We start from the raw sequence: 21,466 nt of genomic DNA, 5'->3' as shown, positions 1-21,466 counted from the left end.
ATTCAAATATTTGGAAAGGCGGCTTTTCTCACTTACGGGATCAGATGAGCTCCTCGGTTTCTCCAAGTCCGTGCCACCGGCAGTTCGAGCCCCGTGATTGCCTGTTTGGGGGACCGTCCTGTGTGGCCCCCTGGCCCTTCCACCACAGGCCAGCAGTACCCCACTGTCGTAACCCAAAATGCTTCCAGACACGGCTGAATGTCCCTTGAGGGGTACAGTCGCTGGAAGGAACCACTGTTTTCCGGCAACTAAACGTACCTTCTCTCTACAAGCTCTGACGATTCCTGTGGGAAGAACGTCCTTTCTCCACATCTGCCTGGTTTTCTACACGCCTCCCACCCCGACAGTCTCCCCACGAGAAGACAAATGAAAACTTACTAGAGAAGCCCGTTCCACGGGCTCTAGGCGACTGTTCGAAGCCCAGTCTCGGGATGCGTGGGTGGCTCAGTTAGTTAAGCAGCCGACTCTTGGTTTCGGCTCAGGTCTTGATCTCACGGTCGTGAGATCGAGCCCCACGTCAGACTCTGTGCTTGGTATAGAGTCTGCTTGAGCTTCTCTCCCTCCCCCTCCAGCTCACACTCTCTCTCCCTCTCTCTGAAATAAGTAAGTGAAGTCTTAAACATGCCCAGTGTCTAAAGCAGAAGAAAAGCAACACCATCCATCTGCGGGGGAACACGAGGTTTCCGTGACGCGCCTCCTCCTCTCCTACCCCCCACACCCATTTGAGGACTAGACTCCAAAGTCTTAGTCCCCAAAAGGCCACGGAGGTCTCAGCGGACAACTAAAAATGCATCCGGGCCCCCCTCCCACTCAGAGGAGTCCTCCTCCCACGGAAACTCTCGAAGAACCCACAAAGCACCAGACCTTCCAATAAATCGGTTTTGGAGTCTCCGCGAGCATCTGGAACGATGATCGCATGCGACTCCAAAGGCCTGGGGGCTCGGGTAGCGTGGGCTACCCGGCCGTCCGAACGCAGGGAGCTTACCGTCCGGGGGCATCAAGGCCTTGTTGTTCTGTGTGCACCACCCCACGGGGTGGAGATCGGCGATCACCACGTCACACCAGAAGTCGGCCCGGCGGTCCTCGCCGTACCCGCAGTAACGCAGAAGCAGCAGCTGCCCACACGTGGTGATGACCGTGGCCACCCAGTACGTGTCCGGGTTGTTCTTGTTGGCCACCTCCAACTTCATCCCCGGCTGGAAGTTGCTCTGAAGACTGATTTCAACCTTCAGGAAGGAGAAACACAGGGAAAACGTCACCGCATCGGACATTGTATCCGACAAGAACTAGTGAAAACCCAGCACTTAAAAACACTACTCCTCTTGCCCCAGGGCAGCTGGAAGAGAAATACAAGACGAGCCACCCACCAGACGATTACCAGTAGCCTCCATAAAGATCAGAGATAAAACAGACGAAATTAACTTTAGTCATGTGTTTTATTTAACTCAAATATTATGTATCCCAAATGTTGCCATTTGAAGATGTAATCAACATGAAAAAATAGGAGTTGTTTTCCGTTGTTCTTTTCCAAGGCAGCCCACAAAATCCCATGAGCTTTCTACATTCACCCCACATCTCCAGGTGGACGGCGCACTTCTGAACTGCTCAGAAACGCCACGTGGCTAGGGGCCACCAGGAGAATAGCACAGCCTTTGAGAATGCATTTCTTTTTCTTTTTTTTATTTAGGGGTGATAGTGTATTAACATGTACCAGCCGCTCCCCAAAAAGGAAGCTTTGCAAGCCGGTGAGCCATGCCATTGGAAAGCTCACACATCCGACATCCCCAAGGAGCAGCTGCCTGATTTATACGTGGCTCGTCGATGGGTCCACACTTTTTTTTTTAAAGGTTTTATTTATTTATTTGACAGAGAGAGATCACAAGTAGGCAGAGAGGCAGGCAGAGAGAGAGGGGGAAGCAGACTCCCCGCTGAGCAGAGAGCCTGATGTGGGGCTCGATCCCAGGACCCTGGGACCATGACCTGAGCCAAAGGCAGGGGCTTAACCCACTGAGCCACCCAAGCACCTCCAACACGACTTTTCCTTTAAACCTGGCACACAGGCCTGGGGAAACTGTGCGTCGGGAAGGGAACTATGCTGTGGCTGGAAGGAGAGTGGGAGAAGTGACTGGATCAAAGGGAACGGGGTGGCTCCATATGGAGAAATGTTGATGACTTCCTGGTCCAGAAAGGAAGGAAAAAATTGTGGATCGGTATCTCTTTCCTTAACTCCCTCAAGGGATCCAGCCAAGTCATCCCAGCATCTTGAGAGTCAAATGGGCCAAAAGCAAGAACCGGCTGGAAAAGTGCCCCGGTTTGCTTACCAGACTCAGGCTAAATCTTTGCCTTGGATAGCCCAGTGGAAAAGAAAAAAAAAAATGTTTCTCAGAATTAAATTTTCATTTCCAGTAAAGCAATAGTAATGCCTCAGAACTCGGGTTCTGGAAATTGAGTCTTTCCCTTGCTAATGATAAATTACCAAGATCTCATACATAAGCAAAAGTCTGATAAAACCTCCACCTTTTATTTCCTGGACCTTGCCCTTGACTGGGCACACTCTGTGCATTGCTCAAAGAAATATTACTGATGAAAATGATTTTCTGGTTTGATCCAAAGGTGTTCTGAATATTTAGTTATTTCCTCTAATTTCAATCATCTGCCTACAAATGGCTCTAAGACGTATCGGTGTTCTTTTGAAATCAAAGTATCCATTCAAAATAAAATAATTATCCTTCCTAGATGACATTACTCAGCCCATGAATGTGCCCTGTTTGCTGGCTCTTTACTCCCATCAGTCCTACCTGTCTCAGGCCGTGTACCCTTTGCAGGACCACGTCTGTCTACTGTGCTGCCTCAGGGTGCAGAAGAAGGGTAAGGTGCACGCGCTTCCTGCACACTGAGCCCCATCCAGGGTCCAGCCCAGTTACCAGAAGACATCAAGTGCAAGGACGAGGCCCATCCTTCCGGCAGCTGCCTGCCCTCCCCTCTTGATTTCTAAAAAATCCTGCCTCAATTTCCCTTTTTCCCCAAAGGTTCGGCATCTTCCTGCGGATGCCCCTTCCCACCTTCCGAATGCAGACCAGAAAGACAAGCGGGGAGACGTACGTGCTTGAAGGACGTGTGAGGGGCTGCGCTGGCGCCTGTTTCTTCCAGGTACTCTCCCCAGTTAAAGCCGATTTCCTCCAGGCTCGAACCTTCTTCTGTCAGAAGACAAAGAAAAACAGAAGAACATCAACACCAGAGCAAAGAACAGGAAGGCACCGGCCTTCCATGAAAAGCCGGGGACGCTTAATGCAAGAGAGGAGGGAATTCAAGGGCGCAGAAAGGTCCTGTTGAGGGCGCTGCTGAGGGCCCCTGGGGGCTCGGTCGGTCTGTCGGTCAGTCGGTCAGTCGGTGAAGCATCTGCCTTCGGCTCAGGTCATGATCCCAGGGTCAGCGGATCAATCGAGTCCGGTGCCGGGCTCCCTGCTCAGCCCAGAGCCTGCTTCTCCCTCTCCCTCTGATGCTCCCCCTGCTCCTGTTCTCTCTCTCTCAAATAAATAAAATCTTAAAAAAAAAAAAAAAAAGGATGCTGCTGGTCCTGTCAGCTTCGGCGTGGGAATTGTGGAATGTTGACTAAGGAAAGGGAACGCTGAGGAAATCCTGCCTGAACTACGCGGGCAAAATCAAGTGTAAAATTAAGCGCTCTCAGGCAAATGAAAAGCGATTTGTTTCAGGGCATATCTGCTGCCGGTTAGAGTGCTCGTTGGGAATCAGCCACTGTCACGGTGGCCCTCCCTTCCCCGGGGAGGCTGAAGGACCAGGCCAAGGAAACCTGGACGTGTAGACAGCACGGGCACCTCGGAGTGGTGAGAGATTAGAGATCAGACAGCAACAGCACAGACTGTTCGTGTCCTCAGGGACCTCAGGAAGCACTGACTCTGACGTTCTTCCGAGGAAAAAACTATCTGAGGTCCAGAAGCCTTGCTTGAGTATGTGAGGTCACCTAGCAACTTAGGGACAGAAACCAACCAGCTGCCAATCGAGCAATCCTCAAAACATTTAAGACTGTGCATAAGATACAATCTGTATCATCAAAAAGAACCCACTAACTCATTTTAATGCATGGATGACAATATCATGCCTTGGATTCCAACGGGAAGAACGCATAAGCTGCAAACGTGACTTTAACCTATCTCAAGGCTATCATAGCATAAAGACCATAGAGCGCAGGGCTGTCCACACATGTGGCTAAGCGAGAGTGCTGACGTTTAGCTTCCCTTTCCTTGCGAGAACGCAATGGCTGCTGAAGTTCAAGCTGTGTGTCTTCTACAAGCAAGAGCCTGTTTCACAGGCCAAGAATAAATACTGCTCTCGGTCACATTATTAATGGAGAAGTGGTATATCCTGGCAGGTGAGCCAGGGGAATCAGCAGCAGGAGGCTCTTGGAAAGAAAGCCATGCTTTCTTCAATTGTAAGTACGGAAAGTAATTTTCTGGTGCTGCTCTGTATCGTCTCAGAAATGGACAGATCATTTCTGGCAAGCTAAATGATACTCGGTTAAAAGCAGTTACCTTACATTTTGTCTTCTAAATCAAAGTTGCTTAGAACTAGCCTCCTCCACGTCGCCCCCTATGAGCTGGTTTATAATTCAACGTGCAGGAAAAATAAAAGTGACCCGAAGAGAAACCAAACCCTTCCCCCGTGTTTTTGTCCGAGCATTCCACTTTATCCAGGGACTAAGGTCCTTCCATTGGAAACAGGCTCCCTGAAAAAAGTCAGCAGGTCCCACAGTAGCCGCCTAACAAGAGACACTGCCGAGACACCGTGAGGCAAACCTACAGGGAAAGCGGTCGCTTTCCAGAAAACCCCTCCGGGTGTTGCCCAATGGCTCCACCCACAACTCTTTCCCCAAAAGGCCGCAAGCATCGATTACCAGCTTTGCTTTCTACTGGACTAGCCAGACGCGTCTGCACACATCTCATTTGCTCAGGGCGCCTAGTGCAGAGAAAGTCTGTGACTTCTCCCCAGCCTACCTGTCCGGCCCCCGCTCAGCCCATGCCACCCACAGGCCTGCCCACCCCAGCCAGGGTCACACATTTCCAGCCCCACAGAGCCACCACGCAGTCACAGCAGTGTCGTAGACCTGCACAGGACTGGGGTGTCAGCTCTCTGCTAACCACTTTGCGTGCATCACCCCCTTTCATCCTTCCAAAAACCCTGACAGATAGTGACTACCATCCCCGTTGCACAGAAGAGATGACAGGAGCCCGGAGAGGCTGGGGGCGGGAGGTGGTCACCAGGACCACACAACTGTCTAGTCACAGAGGCAGGAATCCCCCTCGGGCTGTCCGGTTTTAAGCTGGAACTGTCCCGAGACACCTTTCTGTATCTCCCTTCTGCCTGCATCATGCGTGGGGCATAGGCCCTCCACCACCACTACCCGCTCCTCCTCCTGGCGAATCCAGGGCAGACTCCGGGCCGGCTTGTCTGTCTTCCGTGCGGGTGAGCATGACAGCATGAGAGCGGGCAGCAGGATGATGCAGGAGGTGGGGGAAGGCGGGAAGCAGTAGCCAAGCTCAGAAAGAACAGTGTGTATGCAGAGCCCCCAGAGCCTTCGGCAGGAGGACAAGGCTGGGGGGGACGACAAGGGTATGAAACTCGGGCCTGGGCCTTCGGAGGCAGGTGGTCCTGGGAGAGCTGTGGGCGAAAGAACAGCTCCTGGGAAATGGAAGGGGTCTCGTAGGGAGTGATGGCTCCCCTGGCATCAGAAGCATCTGCCTGCGACACCCCCCAGAGGAAGGGCCTGCAGCGGCCAGCGCCTGGGGCTGGAAAGCGTCACTAAGCTTCAGCACCAGGCCTGGAGGGACCGGGGACCCCATCGCGTGGAATCATCCGTGCGGGTGAGCCCGTGGCTTCAATCTCTCTGCTTCAGCCTCGAGACCGCTCGCTCCAGTTCTCCACGCTGCAGACAATTCCAATCGGGGCCACCAGCATTCTCCCCAAAACCCCGTCCTCGCCGGAGTTTAACTCATTCGTTACAAACCGAGCTTCTCTTCCTGCGACGAGCAGGCTGCAGACGGCTTCCAGGCTCACCCCGGCGTTCGCTCAGGTCACCAGGGGACGGAAAGGCCCCCCAGGGGCTCCCCAGCGAGCTCGGAAAAACGCTTCCTCGGAGAGAGCCGTTCCACGCTCTACAGTCCCAGGAAAATACTTAGAAGTCAAAGCTGGAACGGGATTTCAAAAGTTAAAGCCTGCGTGCCCAGGACCGGTAGTTTCCAATGATAAAATCATACACAACACGCAGGGTCCCCCACCAGAAGGCCTTCCCCGACCTGTGACTCACAGCACGTCCCCCAGGCACACGCTCCCCAAACAGCCCGTTCTCTGCAAAAGTTTCAATGAGCAACAGATAAACACACACTCTGTTTACAAGAGGAGGTCTCATAAACCCAGAGCAAATATTTACAGCTGATTCATAAACCTCATCAACCCATAAACATCCTATCAGGGAAACTCTGACAAGCTCCCTCCTCTGCCAAGGCACCAGTCAGAAGTGTTTCTCCCTGTGATGTCACGAAAACAGGCCACGAAACGTGACCAAGAAAACCGCACATTCTCAAAGAAAACAGGCACACTCGTTAGTGGCCATTCAGTAGTGGAGAACGGACGGCTACTTACGGGACCAGCCTACTCCCTGATAGAAAAAGCACACTCAACGTTCAGGCGTGGATGCTGACACACCTTACACACGCGAGTGGAAAGCAGGGTAAACACGCGGCTCAAACGCCTTTTTTTTTTTTTTTTTTAAGGAATTGAATCTCAGGTTTTGGTTTCGGAGTCTGAATTGGGCTAACTTTGTGAGGCTGAGCGCTCACGTCCATGACCACCAGTCAATAAAAGAACGGAGAGCCTGCAGGTTTGGAGCCGATGAAATCTCACACGACACCTAGATATTCCTCGGGAAGAGAAAGAAGGTTTTACGTCTTCGTGATTTTCCCAGCTGATGGGGCGTTCGTACACCACAGGGTTTAAAAAGTACTTCCATTACTGCATTAAGCAGACTCACGACACGAAGGACGCTCGGAAAGGGCTACCCAAGGTCACATGGAGGGCCGAGTTCACGGCCGCAGGACATCCCCCAGGGAAGGGGGGACAGTCACCTGCACTCAGACGATGCAGACGGCCAGAGAGATTTTCCAGAAAAAAAAAAACCACACACACAAAAATCACCCAGTCATCCCATTGGGGGGGAGGGCAGTAACTTTTCTAAAGAGAATTCTTCGGGGTCTTTTGTTTGTTTTGTTTTTAACAGGGAACACAAATGGAGTCATACAGAACCAGTTCCTAGCACCAAGAATCAGAAATCTGAATTTTTCTAATGAGAATTTCCTTCCAGAATAAAAAAAAAAAATCTGTGGGACTCCAGTTAATGTATTCTTAACACACACACACACACACACACAAGAAAAGAAAAAAGAAAAAGGTAAAACTGCTTAAGCCCACGTTCCCAGCATAACTCTCTTCACTCAGAGGCCCGCCAGGTCTGAATGTGCAACCCCACTTTATCTCCAACTTCATCGGGAAATTACATCCAGCCAGCCTGGAAAAATAATGTCAAGGAGTCTATTTATCACCGTGTCGGCATGTTGTCTGGCTTGCTTTTATCACCGCAACTGGAGAAGCCCAGAGTTCCAGCAAGCCAGCTCCGGTCCACAGCCTCCTCGGCCCGCCGGGTGACAAGGCGGTCTGGCCTGTCTGCTGGTGAGGCCTCGGGCTCGTGGGTCTGCGCTCATCCCAGCCACATCCTCCACGCCCCTGGGAGGAGGTGTCATTTCCCAGGGCGCCTGCTCCCTGTATAGGACTCAGATGCCAGTCAAACTAGGATTTGAGCTTCCATTAGGAAAAGACGCAAAATGGGAAATAAAAAAAGCCGTTAATCAGATTCGGACCTCACTGCTGTCCGGTGAAGCTTTTGCGAAAGGCAGAGGGACAGCTCGTCTGCGCGAGGAAGGGCAGCGGCTCGGGGTAGGGCGTGGGGACACAAGTCCAAGCAGCCGGCCTGTCACCTGGGCCGAGAAAAGCTCCAGGCACCTATGCATAGTCACCTGCTGAGGGAGACGGCCCGTGTCCCATCACATGCGGAGGGAAGGACAAGAAAACAGCTGGGTCATGCCCACGTCCCAGCAAGTGCATGTGCGCATGTGGAGGGGGTGTACTTGGCGCACCTGGGTGACTTTGCCCCACACAGAAGGGCAGGTGTGACCCAGTGTGCAGAGCACCTGCTCCTGGGCCTCCAGACGCTGGAAACGAAATCCTGGCCCCAACCCAAGAGCCAAGGGACTTCGCCATGTCGTCTGGTGTCCCCCTCTTTACCATGCATATGATACAAGCAGCGATTTCATGGGGTCACAGAAGGGTAAACCGAGTCAACAGACACAAAGTACTTGCAGAGTGCCTGCCATACAGTTCGAACTCAGGGTCACGTACATACCTGTCCCCGGTCCACAGAGAACCAGCTGAGCCTGCCTTCTCCTGCTCTTCTGGTGAGTGAGACCTACACGAAATGCTCACGGCCCCAAACGTGTCACAGTGGGTCCCACCATAAGACACCCCCACCGACGCCAGAACCTGTTTTCTATATTATCAGCTTGAAGGGGAAATTAAGGTTCCTGAGGACCCCTACTTGAGTCCTGTTTAACAGACAGTGTTCGAGACGACCCTGGGTTTCTGCCAGTCGGCCTCTGCCCTCTACAGGGGTTTAGATCCTGCCCTAAATTTATTTCTCCTTGAGGAGCCACTCTTCGTGGCATCATCTAAAAGTCTCCACAAAGAGCCGCTTGTGGAAATTCCAAAGAGAAAGGACAGATCAGCCACGTAAGGGGGAAAAAGGCTCCTGGGCCCATGTCTATACATGTTAAGACACTCTGGAGCCCTTCGGAACTACCATTTCTAGAAAAGAGCCTCCCGTCTTGTGTGATTCACGCCCCCATCATGCATGAGCAAGGAAGCCACCATGAAGCGTGTGCACATGACGGGCCTTCGGCACAAGCCCAGACCAGCCGGTGACAGAACAAATCTCCTACTTCCCTATTCAGGGGACCCCCATGAGGAAACGCAGCCCAAATAATTTTCCCGACACCATACTATTACCGATGGGCTTCAAAACCTACATAAGCTAGACAGATATATTGCCGCTGCAAGAAACTGAGAAGTCATCACACGTTGGGTTTTTCAACAGGCTCAAAAACACACCATTGAAAACGAGGCAGTCACAGACATAGGACCATTCTGCGAAGGCACGGTGAGAGCCCGGGGAACCAAAAGTGGAAATGTAATCTCACGCAGCAAATGTAAGACAGACTTTTTTTTAAAAAGTGTATTTGTACTTAAATAAGAATAGGGTGAACCTTCCGCCTATGGGACTGAGTTTCCTCAGAAGAGAATTTCCATACTTCCACTGGGGGACAATGTCTCAGCTCTGCTTCTAGAAGTTTCCTCACTCCAGCTTACGTACAGAAAAATCCCAATAGGGCGGGTGAGGAAACGGGGCTGATTCTGAAGCAGACACGAACATCCTTCTACATATTTAGGCAATAACTTCAGGGGTTTCCAGATTTTTTTTGCAGATGAAGATAGAAATTTGAGTTAACGCAATAAATCCAATGATAGCGAGACATCTGTAATGCTGCCCTTGACAGCACTCATCCAAATAAAAAGGCAAACATCGTGATTTCTCCAGGTAAGTGTCAAATCTCCCACTGAGTTAAGGATCAACAGTTTTTTACACGAATTCACCAGAGCAAATATTCATGATCCAGACAGTTAACCTGTCCTGACTGAATTTTCTGTGATGCAAATAGAGCAATCTTTAAAAAAAAAAAAAAAAAAGGAAAAAAAAAAGAAGTGTCTTTTTAAAACAGACTCTTGTGTAAGTATTTAGAAAAAGATGCATGAATTAACTCACTGATGAAATACTGACATTCGATCTAAGGCTGGTTAGGTGTTAGATTCCTTGAACGGGGGAAAAACTTGACCACAGACTCACGTGACCTAAATTTCTTTCCCATTAGGCACTTCTCTGAAAGACATGGTCAAGGTTTCAGAGCGGGGAGGGGCGGTGGCATCAGTGCCGGGGCGGATCCCGCTGTCCTGTCCCTCAAAGCACTTGGGAGACAAGTATGACGTTCCCACCTCCCTTGCACTGGAGCAAACACAAGAGTCATTCTGGTCAAGAGTTTCTGAGCAAAAGGGACAGCTGTGTCTTGGGAGCCGGATAACATCACTGTTGATTCAGGACCCGTAACAGAAAGACGGTGCGTCCTGACTGGCGAAAATGACATATAAACATTTACTGTGTTAGCCACTGAGATGCTGAAGCCATCTGTCACCTCACTGTGACCCACCCCTCGCCATCTAGTACAGGAAATACTCATTTGCGGCCAAATTTTGCATGACTTTCAAGCTACTCTAGGCTTCTAACTATGACAGCAGATGCTAGGAACAGGCAGCTGAGAGATCTGGAAAGGTCCGGCCCATCGATGCCTGAACATTTTCAGGAAGATACGGGTCACTGAATCACCACGTCAGAGAGAGGAATCCAGAAAACAAGGTCCCACCTGAATCGAGACCTCCATTACCGCTCGCTGAACTCTGCTGTTTCTCCAGAGGTGAGGAGGCGGGTTCCCGCAGGCTGGACGCGGACAAGCTGCCCTCCATGCCTAGTGAGTAAGGGTCCTCCTCTCTTAACGCATCCCGCGGCAAGAATTACCTAGGACCAACCAACAGAGGAAAAAAAAAATCAGAGAACCTTGATTATATTCTTTTGTTTTTCAAGTCCCTCCCCCACAAATAACAGCATCCTAGCAGAACTGCTACCGGGTCATCCTGACACACAGGATGCCCGGTAACACTGGTAACAGAAATACCCACACCCGGGGGAGATGGCACGCGTGTCCCAAGCAATGCACGACCAGACCCAGGCAAGGGCTCGACATTTGCCAAGGTGCTTTCTGACCAATCAGACTTTTCCAAGCACAGCCTGGCTAGTCTTCGCTCGCATTCTGCTAGGACGGGGTGGTAAAATTACAGGCACTTCTCACGGAACCTACAATTCAGGTCATTTACGTTCCAGCTCACGAAATAGCTGGGCACGCCACTCTCAAGGGTTGGCCGCGGACATCACCGGTGGTTCTACACAGCCACATGGGGCTTTTAGATCTTTCCCTTGTTCAATGTCTGCTTGTGTTGCACACATAGATGAAAGTCTGAATCAGCAAAAGAGCAAGGATAAAGGAAGCCACAGTAACTCTACACCTATAAACAGAATATTTTGTCACCCACATAAAGAAAATACCTTTTAAGAATACCACTCCCTTTTAAGCCGCCACACACGTGCACACACACACACTCACACATACACACACACACGCCCCTTTGGGTGCTATTCAGTTGACTTTCCTGGAAAATTATTTTGAGGTCAGGTCAAAATTAAAGGTTCATAAAAGAGTGTGAGTCACCTGCGCCACGGCAGGAAAAAGGCAGAAAACTCTCGCAGGAGAAGACAGGTGAGGTCCCAGGTACCCGGTGCGGGAAACCAACCCGGCACCAGCTTACTACCCACCTGTTCATAAATTACTGCACCAGACTGTGGGGGCGGGGGAGGGATACGAAGCCATTTGTCCATCAAAATACAAAGAAAGAAAATACCTACTTCCGAATAGGAACCCTGGAAATGTCAAGACTGGTTCTCCCAGCGGTGACCTAAGCCTCTTGCGGGTACGAAAAAAAGTACACAAGTAAGAAAATGAAATGACAGATTATCAGGTAAACGTAACCAACTGGGAGACCATCTGTGACTCATGCTCAGCCTCTGAGCACAGGTGCTTATCCTACTTTCTGAAGCAAAAGTGAGGCTGTGTGATCTGAGGACCAGAAGTCAGGACGGGAGATACAGGAGAAGTCGAGGCTGTCCCAGGAAACAGGAGGGCACTGGTTAAAAGGCTGAAACGGCTTCTGGGGTTTAAAAGTCCCATCAAGGATCGGGAAATACCCCAGGCTCACTGGAGCGCCGCATGGGGCCAAGAAAGCAAGGCAGGACAGTCCTAGGCCACCCTCCAGCAGCGTCTAAGACCGATGGTGCAAGGAAACTGGGTGCACACAGAACGACCTCCACCTAAATGGAAACTGGTGTGTTTCTCTTTAAATAGTTTTTTTTTTTAAATGAAGAAATAAGTAAAGGAATGTGTGAAACAGATACACGGGTTCCAAGATGCTTTAAAACAGAGGGCATTGGCAACCCCGGCACTCTGCACATTGGGGCTGGCTAATCTTACCGCAGCGACATCCGTTTGCTAAAATCATGCACGCGATGACAGGCAGAACCGCATTCTCCTAAGAGCACTCCTGTTGCCACATACACACTGGGATTTGTGGGCAGCCACGGTTCCGGAGGTCCCCTCCCTGTGGGGCAGCATGCAGCTGACCGGGCAGGAGACGGACAGGCCTCCGGGGCTCCCCACAAGCCCTGGTGCCCTAGGCCTGGATCACAGCAGGTGGCGGTACGTACTGTGTGTCCCCAGTGCCACCAGCGTCCGGGAGCGATGGCTGCTGCCATGGGCAGAGAATTCACTTGCTGATAAGCAGGCGTGGCCATCCCACCAGAGACCCAAAAGCCAACAAGCGTCCGGGCAAGAACAGGTACGGGGAGCACGCAGCGGACAGCACACACCTGCCCGCGACACTGGAAGTGTGGGTGTGAGTTTGCGGATCCCGTGATCACCCAGCTGGGGCACACCACGCCCACCAGTAACGGGGGCACCCAGAGGAAGGTGCGTCACCTTCTGGAAAACACTGCCTCCCTCACAGATGTCCGCTGGGGTCTGTTGGGGAGATCACCGAGGCCTGGGAGGGCCAAAGGACAAGCAGCTGAACGACACAGGAGGGGGGACCCTTGGAGCCAATGGCATATCAGACAGTGCAGAACAGGGCACTGTGCCACAGGGCACAGGGCGCACGCACTGACCCCTTATAAGCTGGTCAGGGACAGGGACACTAGAGACACAGAGAGGCAGAGGCAAGCAAGGCACAGAAGCCGAGATCACCACGAGGAGGGGTGGGGGGGCAGGCAGGACCAGAGGAAGTGTGAGCGGATCAGACCCAAGGCTGAACCCCAAGGCCAAGAGGCTGGTTTGCCCAAGTGAGGACCCCAACCCTGCGTCCCACTCTGCGGGCAAGAGCAGACACCGCAGGATTTCACTGCGGGAGTGCCATGATTCGACCTGTTCCAGGCAGTTGTACCCCAGACAGACGGACAGACAGGGACAGGACTGAAACAGGACCCTGTGGACGAAGGTCTGGGGAGAGAAGGAAACAAGTGCACCGCGTCCTTCACGAGGCCAATCCCGGGAACGTGGTACAAATGACCCAGGGGTCCCCCCAACATTAACAAGACGCAATCTCTTCACAGCTTGGAGGCAGCTTCCTAGACTAAATCCCTTTCCGCAGCTCGGTCTCCCCAGCGCGTGGAGCCCAGGCCGCGCCTGTGGAAAGAAACACGGCCGGAGAAGCCACGTTAAACAGGAGAACGACAGACCACTCCACAGAAACGTACTTCCAGTACAGTCCGGACTTTGTGGGGGCAGCAGAGCTCACTGGTTAAAACCAACCCCGAAGTCCTACAAAATGAAAACGGGATTTTGTTTTTTTTTTTTTTTTTTTTTTTTTTTTTTTTAAAGATTTTTATTTATTTATTTGACAGACAGAGATCACAAGTAGGCAGAGAGGCAGGCAGACACAGAGGAGGAAGCAGGCTCCCCGCTGAGCAGAGAGCCCGATGCGGGGCTCGATCCCAGGACCCTGGGATCATGACCTGAGCTGAAGGCAGAGGCTTAACCCACTGAGCCACCCAGGCGTCCCGAAAACGGGATTTTGAAAAGAAAATCCTTCCCTGCCGCCAACCCCCGGCCCCAAAAAAAGGCTATTTTTAAAAAGAGGCATATTTCATTTTGGTTCTTAAAATATATATTAGGTTCAAGACCAAAGGTAAAGCTTTCTATTAATGGAAGTACCTTTATTTTTTTTAAGACATGAAAAGAAAACTCACAAAGCTGGGCTTTTAAAGGGTAACTTCCTGTTTTTTACAATACACTTGGGATCCTGTGTCAAGTTAATCCCACTCTAATTGGCTCCTCTTCTCTGTAAAGGTGTGGGGCACCACAATTACAGCAGCCTGGAGAGGAGCAAGGCTGCGATCTAGCTGTGTGGCCCAGGCAAATGACTTGACCTCTCTGTTCCTTCAAACGTCTCATGAAAGCTTGATCACATGCAATCCAGGGCCCTTTTCAAAGCTAAAGTTCTACAAAACTACCAGAGCTTTTTCTCAGTGTTAATGGTTTCTTCTGCATTCAGGTTACCTGCTTATCTGAAAGAAATGTAACGGAACAAGCGTCCTCCCCTGTTAATTCTTTTCCACCTCCTCCTACCATTTGGAAAAAAAAATCAGAGACAGTTAAGTAATTTTAGCATAAACCAAGCAAAGTCTTGTTAGGAAGAAAATGGATGGGGAAGAACACTTACTAGATAGTATTCTAGAGCTAACCAGAAATTATTAGGGGTTTTTACCTATTTTGAATTATCTTTAAACCAACAAGGTCCAGTCGAACTGTCTAGACCTGCAGGGTCTAATACAGTAACCACCAGCCCCATGTGGCTACAGGGCCTTTGGAATGCAGCTAACATGAAAGAGGATTTCAATTTAAAGAGAAAAGGAAAGACAAGATGATTTCAATTTTAATTTTCATTAATTTTCATTAAAAAGTCAGAGTGGCCGCTGTATTCGGGAGAAAAGCCAGGCCCCTGCACAGGTAGGCCAGAGTTTACTCTTTCTGAATTTGGAGCCTGTCGTAAGTAACCATCAATCCTTGGCTCTCTTGAAAGTTTTAATTTAACAACAGCAAGCTCATTAAAAGACAACCCAGGAATTTTAAAACTTAGGAAACTTCAAAAAGAGACTTAACAGCTTCCCCGTGATATCCCACAAACATTTCACAGCAAACGTTCCGATGAAGCAGGTTTTTACAGAATGTGCACTTTTGCATCGCTATAATTTCAAAGAAGAAAAGATCTAACATCCTAAAGCATGCGTGTCACACTAAAATCGCTTCCCGTTTTCATTCATCTATAAATTCAGGAAAATCAGTCCAGCTCAAGAAATGTCATCAGGCTTAAAGTTTTTCTGGGAAGGAAAGAGAAAAGTCCATGAATGTAATTATTAAGAAATGAGTCATGTGGGGCGCCTGGGTGGCTCAGTGGGTTAAAGCCCCTGCCTTCAGCTCAGGTGATGATCCTAGGGTCCTGGGATCAAGCCCCGCATCGGGCTCTCTGCTTCAGCGGGGAGCCTGCTTCCCTCTCTCTGTCTCTGCCTGCCTCTCTGCCTGCTTGTGCTCTCTGTCTGTCAAATAAATAAATTAAAAAAAAAGAAAAGAAAGAAAAAGAAGTGAGTCATGTATCAATGGCTTTTAGAATACTTATTGAAGGGGGAAAAGTTTGCTGAAGTTTTTATGACTTCTCGGAGATTCAGCTCTCTGCCCTTGCCCCTGGCCAGACACCGTAAAAAGGGAATCCGGGACTATAAAGTAAGACATCAATTTAAATGCACCAAATCAATCATTTTAAATAGAACTCAAGGGTAACATTATAAATATCAAAAAGAAAGCCACATCAATGAGTGGCAGAGTTAAACCTTATGTTATTCTATAAGGACAAGTGACAAGACTCTTGTTTACAGAGAAGACTGCAAAATATGTTTATTTTAGCAAATGTCACATCACACTTGCACTTTTTCAACCATATTTACTGGCTTCCTTCCCATAAAAGGTATACCCACGCTGCAGAAGTCTAGAAAATAAAATTATAAAGGAGCACATGAAAATCACTTATCATTCTAACACCCGGGAATAATTAGTCTTATTGGAAGAGTAGGTCCCCCTGACAGCTTCTCGGCGGGGTTTGAGTTCACCTAGAATTTAGAATTTTAATTCACGTTTCATTTACCATCACACAGACAGCACTTCTCCCATGTCGTTAAAATTCCTTGAAAACATGACTTGCAATGGTTGCACAATTTTTATTATAATATGAATACCGTAATTTATTTGCCATTCCCCTCCTACTGACCATTAAAGGGTTTTTTTCTTTTTCCCCATCATCAGCAGTGCCATGTCCACCACACTCAGCCATAAATGCTAACGGACCTCTGAGGCTTCCTTCATAAGGAGCCCCAGAGGTGAGATGAGGGGCCAAATGCAGGAACACATCTAAGCCTCACGACCCACGCCACCTGCGATCCCACGGATGCGAGCCTCCCGGAGAAGCGAGGCAACAGAAAGGGAGCCTGGTGCGCTGTCCACTCCTGCCACCATGTCACAGGGAAGTAAGCATCATCTCATCTACACCACCCCCACTTAGGGCCCAAATCCCACCAAACACACCCTACAAGGACCGTGCTCCCTTTTTATAAGTCTGTGATTATGATGCTCTAGTCGTCACGGTTGACCTCAGGATGCGTGCTAAGCTTTTGTCCAAAGATTGATGTAAAATGCGGTCTTTGGTTTAAAAAAAAAAAAAAAAGTCACAGTTCCCACCAGCAGTGACCAAGGTGCTTCAAGCCCAAGGAGGCTGAGGTCCCCAGGGAAGTGAAAGCAGGCCTCCTACACTATGAGTGGGTGAGCCTCATGGCGGGAGGGTAACCCGTACTTGAGGGGGTCCTCACTACCTAGAATGGTGTCTGCTGCCTCAATGGTTCTCAAAACTGAAGGCACAGGGGCACCTGGGTGGCTCAGTGGGTTAAAGCCTCTGCCTTCGGCTCAGGTCATGATCCCAGGGTCCTGGGATCGAGCTCCGCATCGGGCTCTCTGCTCAGTGGGGGGGCCTGCTTCCTCCTCTCTCTGTCCGCTTCTCTGCCTACTGGTGATCTCTGTCTGTCAAATAAATAAATAAAATCTTTAAAAAAAAAAAAAAACTGAAGGCACAGAATCAGCTGGAGGGCCTGTCAAAACTCAGGCTGCTGGGCCCCACCCCGAGTCTCTGACCCACAGATCCAGAGAACTGCCTCATTCCTCCGCATTCTAGCAAGTTTCCAGGTGCCGCCGATGCCGCCGGGCAGAGCACTGCCCTCGGAGATCCGCTGCTTGATGCAAAGACTTTTGTCTGGTTGCTGAGAAAGATAAAGTAGTTCTTCATCAAGAGAGATTTAACAAAGGTGTACCCCCCAAAATACTATATTTCTGCAAAGTCATTTACACGTGGCAAGGGGAAGGTGGGTTCTCCCAGAAATAGCTCTCCGTTAGAGCCTTGCGTGGTAAGCAGCGTCCCCTGCAGAATGCCAGTTACCTCCATTCCATCTCACAAAGTCGAGCTTTGCGACACCATCTGCCAAAGTCAGGCCAGCCTGATCCCCATAAAAGTTCGGTAAGGGTTACAGTTTACCAAGAAGGCCTCGTGTTGACTCTTCATGGGGGAGCCACGCTCTTAATGGATCTATGTATCTGGCCAAATTACGTTTTCCAGGTCTCTTTTCTCGAAAAGCGAAAGGAAACTGGCTTGTACAATCTCCAGGGACTCTTCCCGCGGTCCCTCACTCCTGGAAACACCCTCCTTCTTCAAACCCCTTGGCCGACGGCCATGGCGTTCGTCTCCACACCTCTGATAACTCACTTAGGAACTTCCCCGTTTCTGTCATGGAGTCACGCGCTCACACTCAGCCCGCCCCGCCTCGCTCCCTCCCTCCTGCCCTTTGCCTCCTAACAGGTGTGACCCCAGCAGGTCTGTGAAGACGTCCCAGCTGACCCCATGGCACATGAGGACTGGTTCCCCTTCCTCACACAACCGCGCTCTGGAGTCAGTCATGATCTTGTTCCTTCCACGCCCTTAGTTTTAACTTACTTATCACCCATCCAAACGCAGTTTTTCCACTATCTACTTCTCTTCTCAATAAACTGACATAAATAGGCATTTTGTTACTTTCACCCCAAGAACTTTCCACCCGGGCCTCCGCTCTGCTCCCCTCCAGGCTGCCTTCTACGCCCGGCAGGCAGATGCCATCTGAGACCTGGCTTCTCTTGCCTTTGTCGCACTTCCTCTCTTCTGGGTCCCCCATGTCTCGCTTTTCTCTTTTGAGGAGGTATGTCCCCTATAAAAGGACTTAGGTGGAAAAGAGGAGGCCTTGCATGGTTGAAAATGCCATTATCTACCATCACGTTTGAACCAGTAGTTTAGGTGGGTAAAAAAATTCCAAAGTTGAGGGACACCTCGGTGGCTCAGCTGGTTAAGCGGCTGCCTTCAGCTCAGGGTCCCGGGGCCGAGTCCCGCATCGGGTTCTCTGTGCCGTGCGGACTCTGCTTCTCCCTCTCCACCTGCTGCTCCCCCTGCTTGTGCGCGCGCTCTCTCTCTCCCTCTCTCCCTCTCACTTGATATCTCAAATAAATAAAATAAAACCTAAAAAAAAACAAAACAAAATGAAAACAAAAACTACACAGTGGGAGAAAAACAAAAAACATCCTCTCGCAGAGTTTTGAGGGCTTCGGTCCACAATCTCGCCGCTTCCACTGGGGACGTCTGTCAGCGGTGCAGCTCCTGGGGCCTCTGACGATCTGCTTGTGGCTTCAGGGCACACAGTGTGAAATTCATGTTCTTATACTAGGATATTTTCTTGAATTACTGCTGATTTCCTCATCTCTGTTCTCTTTCACCCAAATATTCAATCAAATGTCAGACCTCTTCAGTCTGCTTAATGTTTCTTTTTATGTTCTGTCACTTCATTTTTTTTTTTTTAATCTTCCACTTGGGATCTACCTTCAGCTTCTCCCTCTAGCTCTTCTATGGAACTTCTCGATTTAATTGCATAAAGCTCCGTCTAAACTCTCATGAAGACTCCCTTTCCCACCCTACCCTGTTCTTGTTACCGGGATGCAAAGTCTAAACCCTCCTGGTGGTGATTCATGACCTTCTCTGAGAGATTTGTAAGTTATTTTGTTCTCTTGGTTGCTTCCGGTCTCTACTTGTCAGGTTAGGCACCTTCCTCAGAAGACTGGCAACACTCTGTGGTTTCTCTTGTTTAAGAGGAGGGAGGCCGAGGGGCTGGCTGGCGTCTCTCGGGTCACTCCAAGAGGAAACCCCACCATGAGTGTCTTTCCTCTCAGGCTGGTCAACATACACTGGAAAGGGTTCCTCCACCCTATTCCGTCATAGAAGGCTGAGGTCTCTACCTACTGTCAGTGGCTTAGAAGGGGACATCGCAAAACACACACAATCCCTTTCCTCCCTGAGGTGAGGCACGTGAGGGCTCCAGGAAGGATCTCTCTCTTAAATGCAAGGCAAGAGAGGGTCCAGCTCCAGATCGCCACTTCTGAGAGTCAATAAATTCTCTTCTTTCCTTGCCTACCCCCCTACTCACTAATAACTCACTAATATACCACTTTTTCACCTTGATCCTGTTTTATGAGACATGATAAATGTCGCTCTTTTACTGCGCAGAGACAATTACCCAAGCGCAAGTGAAAACACGAAGCTTTCCACTGTAAGTCATGAGGCCTCACAAGGGCTCACTTTAGCGAACTGCATTACGCTAGCGACAAAAGAACTGTCTCAGAGTTACCCTGACTGTTCAGAGGGATCTGCCTCAACGTCGTTCAAGAAACTTGCAATGTAACTAATTAAAATATTCATAATCTCATGCTCGCTACGCCGAAGTGGGAAGAGGTTTGCGGTCGTCCGTGTCTTCCCGTGACTCAGAAAAGCGACTGTCCTCCAGAGAGACCATCAAACGTGAAGGTCCAAACTCAAAGCTTATGAAATTCCAGACACGCTCGGGCTGCCCGTGGACGTCTAGCGTGTCTCAATCGCGCAGAAAACGGCCTCATTTCCTACTCCCGGCATCTCGAAATGAGCACAGGACACCCAACCTGAGCGAAGACCTTTCAAAATATTTCAAATAAAGGGGGAAAGATCGGGAGATTCTGAAGGATGCACAACCCCATTTTTGTCCCAAATCTGATCTCGGAGAAATCACCGCTTCCGTCTTTGGAAGAAGCAACGGACAAATGAGCTGCCAAGTAACTGCCTGGGACGGCGAGAGCTGCTCCAGGAACCACACCTGGAAAGGGCTTTGGGGAAGGAAAGCCACGTCAGGTGCCAGGCGCTACTGACCAGGACAGCCCCCCTCTATTCCTATCCACCCTGTCACCGGATCACCCCGCAAATGACGCCTGACTGCGTCCAGCCCCTCCTGACGCGTAACAGCCAACACTCAGCCTTTCGAAAAAGGGACAGGTCCTGCCTGATTCCATCATCAAGTGAGATGAGTTGATTCTGTGGGGCGGAAGGTTCGTGAAACCCTGCCACCCGCCATATGCTCGGAGTCTGAGTCACCTTGATCAGGACAGCAATTTACTGGCCATTTGTCAACCGGGCTTCGTTGGTTTTCACTCTAAATAGACTGAAACCTGACACAAATTGCTGCCCCGGCATAAGAAATGCTAATTCTTTACAATCAGATTCATACCCCAATCCTGGGAAACAAGATATGTGGGGGATAAAAGGTACTCCAGGAGTCAACACCGGGGCTGGCTGGCTTGCGGCAGCCTGCGGTTCCCACAGTAACATACCGTGACCTCTAATTCCTGGTTCTAACTGTCACCTCTTAGCCTCCCGGCCAAACGGCATGTGTTACTAGAGCAGAAAGTGAACGAAATCAGTGCTTCCGACGGGGCACTGTGCAACAGGAGAAAACCCAGGCAAAGGGCAGAGAAGTGGTGCAACCTGTCAGAAGCCCACTTACTTACTTACTCTTTACCCACGGATTATTTAGGGACTGGTAACTACTTATTATTTGCTCTAAACAAGGATGGGGCCTTGAGACCCCCAATGGAGTCTGGTAGGCAATAGGTCTTTGCATCGAGGTGGTGATAAAGGGTTTCTTACACCAGAAATTTGCCTCCAAGCCACCGAGGCTGAACACCATCCTTAGGTGACCCTATGACACCACATACTTTACACCAAAGAGCCTGGAAGGGCCTTACAGTAAAAAAGCATGAGTTCTAGAATTCGCACAGACATCTTCGCATACGGTCCTGACATCTTGAACTAACCCTGGGGTTTCCCCATCACCAACAGAGTCTGGAATGAATTAGAGCATCCGTCCAAGCCTCTGAGGAAAGCAAAGCCATCCTTCGTCTCTGCAGGAAATGCGTATCCCACGTTACACGCCCTGCGTGGAGTCATGAGCCCGTGCGTCGTACGCACAATCGTGAGAACTCAAACGGCAGAGAACTCTGACAACGGATCCTTCTGCAAGCTAGACACGCGCACACAACGTCTCATCACCAGCGCCTAATTCTCTGCGGGGATTTTACGTATCCGTTACTTCCGGCAGCCCAGATACACAGCAAAGACGCCTGAGAGATGCCACACACTTCAAAACGTCTCATGGAAG

The 21,466-nt window shown here is 50.0% G+C and overlaps 1 protein-coding gene across 1 annotated transcript in view; it reads right to left on the bottom strand.

Moving 5' to 3' along the window:
• The window catches only part of SFMBT2 (Scm like with four mbt domains 2), a 225,793-nt gene that overhangs the window by 194,156 nt on the left and 10,171 nt on the right, over positions 1-21,466 (bottom strand). The window contains exons 2-4 of the mRNA XM_080812563.1: positions 10,596-10,747; positions 3,103-3,197; positions 986-1,226 (exon numbers count right to left, since the gene is read on the bottom strand). Of these exons, the coding sequence (XP_080668689.1) occupies positions 986-1,226; positions 3,103-3,197; positions 10,596-10,695 (436 nt within the window). The 5' untranslated portion in view covers positions 10,696-10,747. The remainder of the gene's footprint in view (positions 1-985; positions 1,227-3,102; positions 3,198-10,595; positions 10,748-21,466) is intronic.

The sequence above is a fragment of the Martes martes genome, assembly GCF_963455335.1.
Source record: "Martes martes genome assembly, chromosome: 8".
In the NCBI taxonomy this organism is placed as follows: Eukaryota; Metazoa; Chordata; class Mammalia; order Carnivora; family Mustelidae; genus Martes; species Martes martes.
The sequence above is the reverse complement of the archived record's forward strand: the minus strand, read 5'-3'. Positions and strand labels throughout refer to the sequence as shown.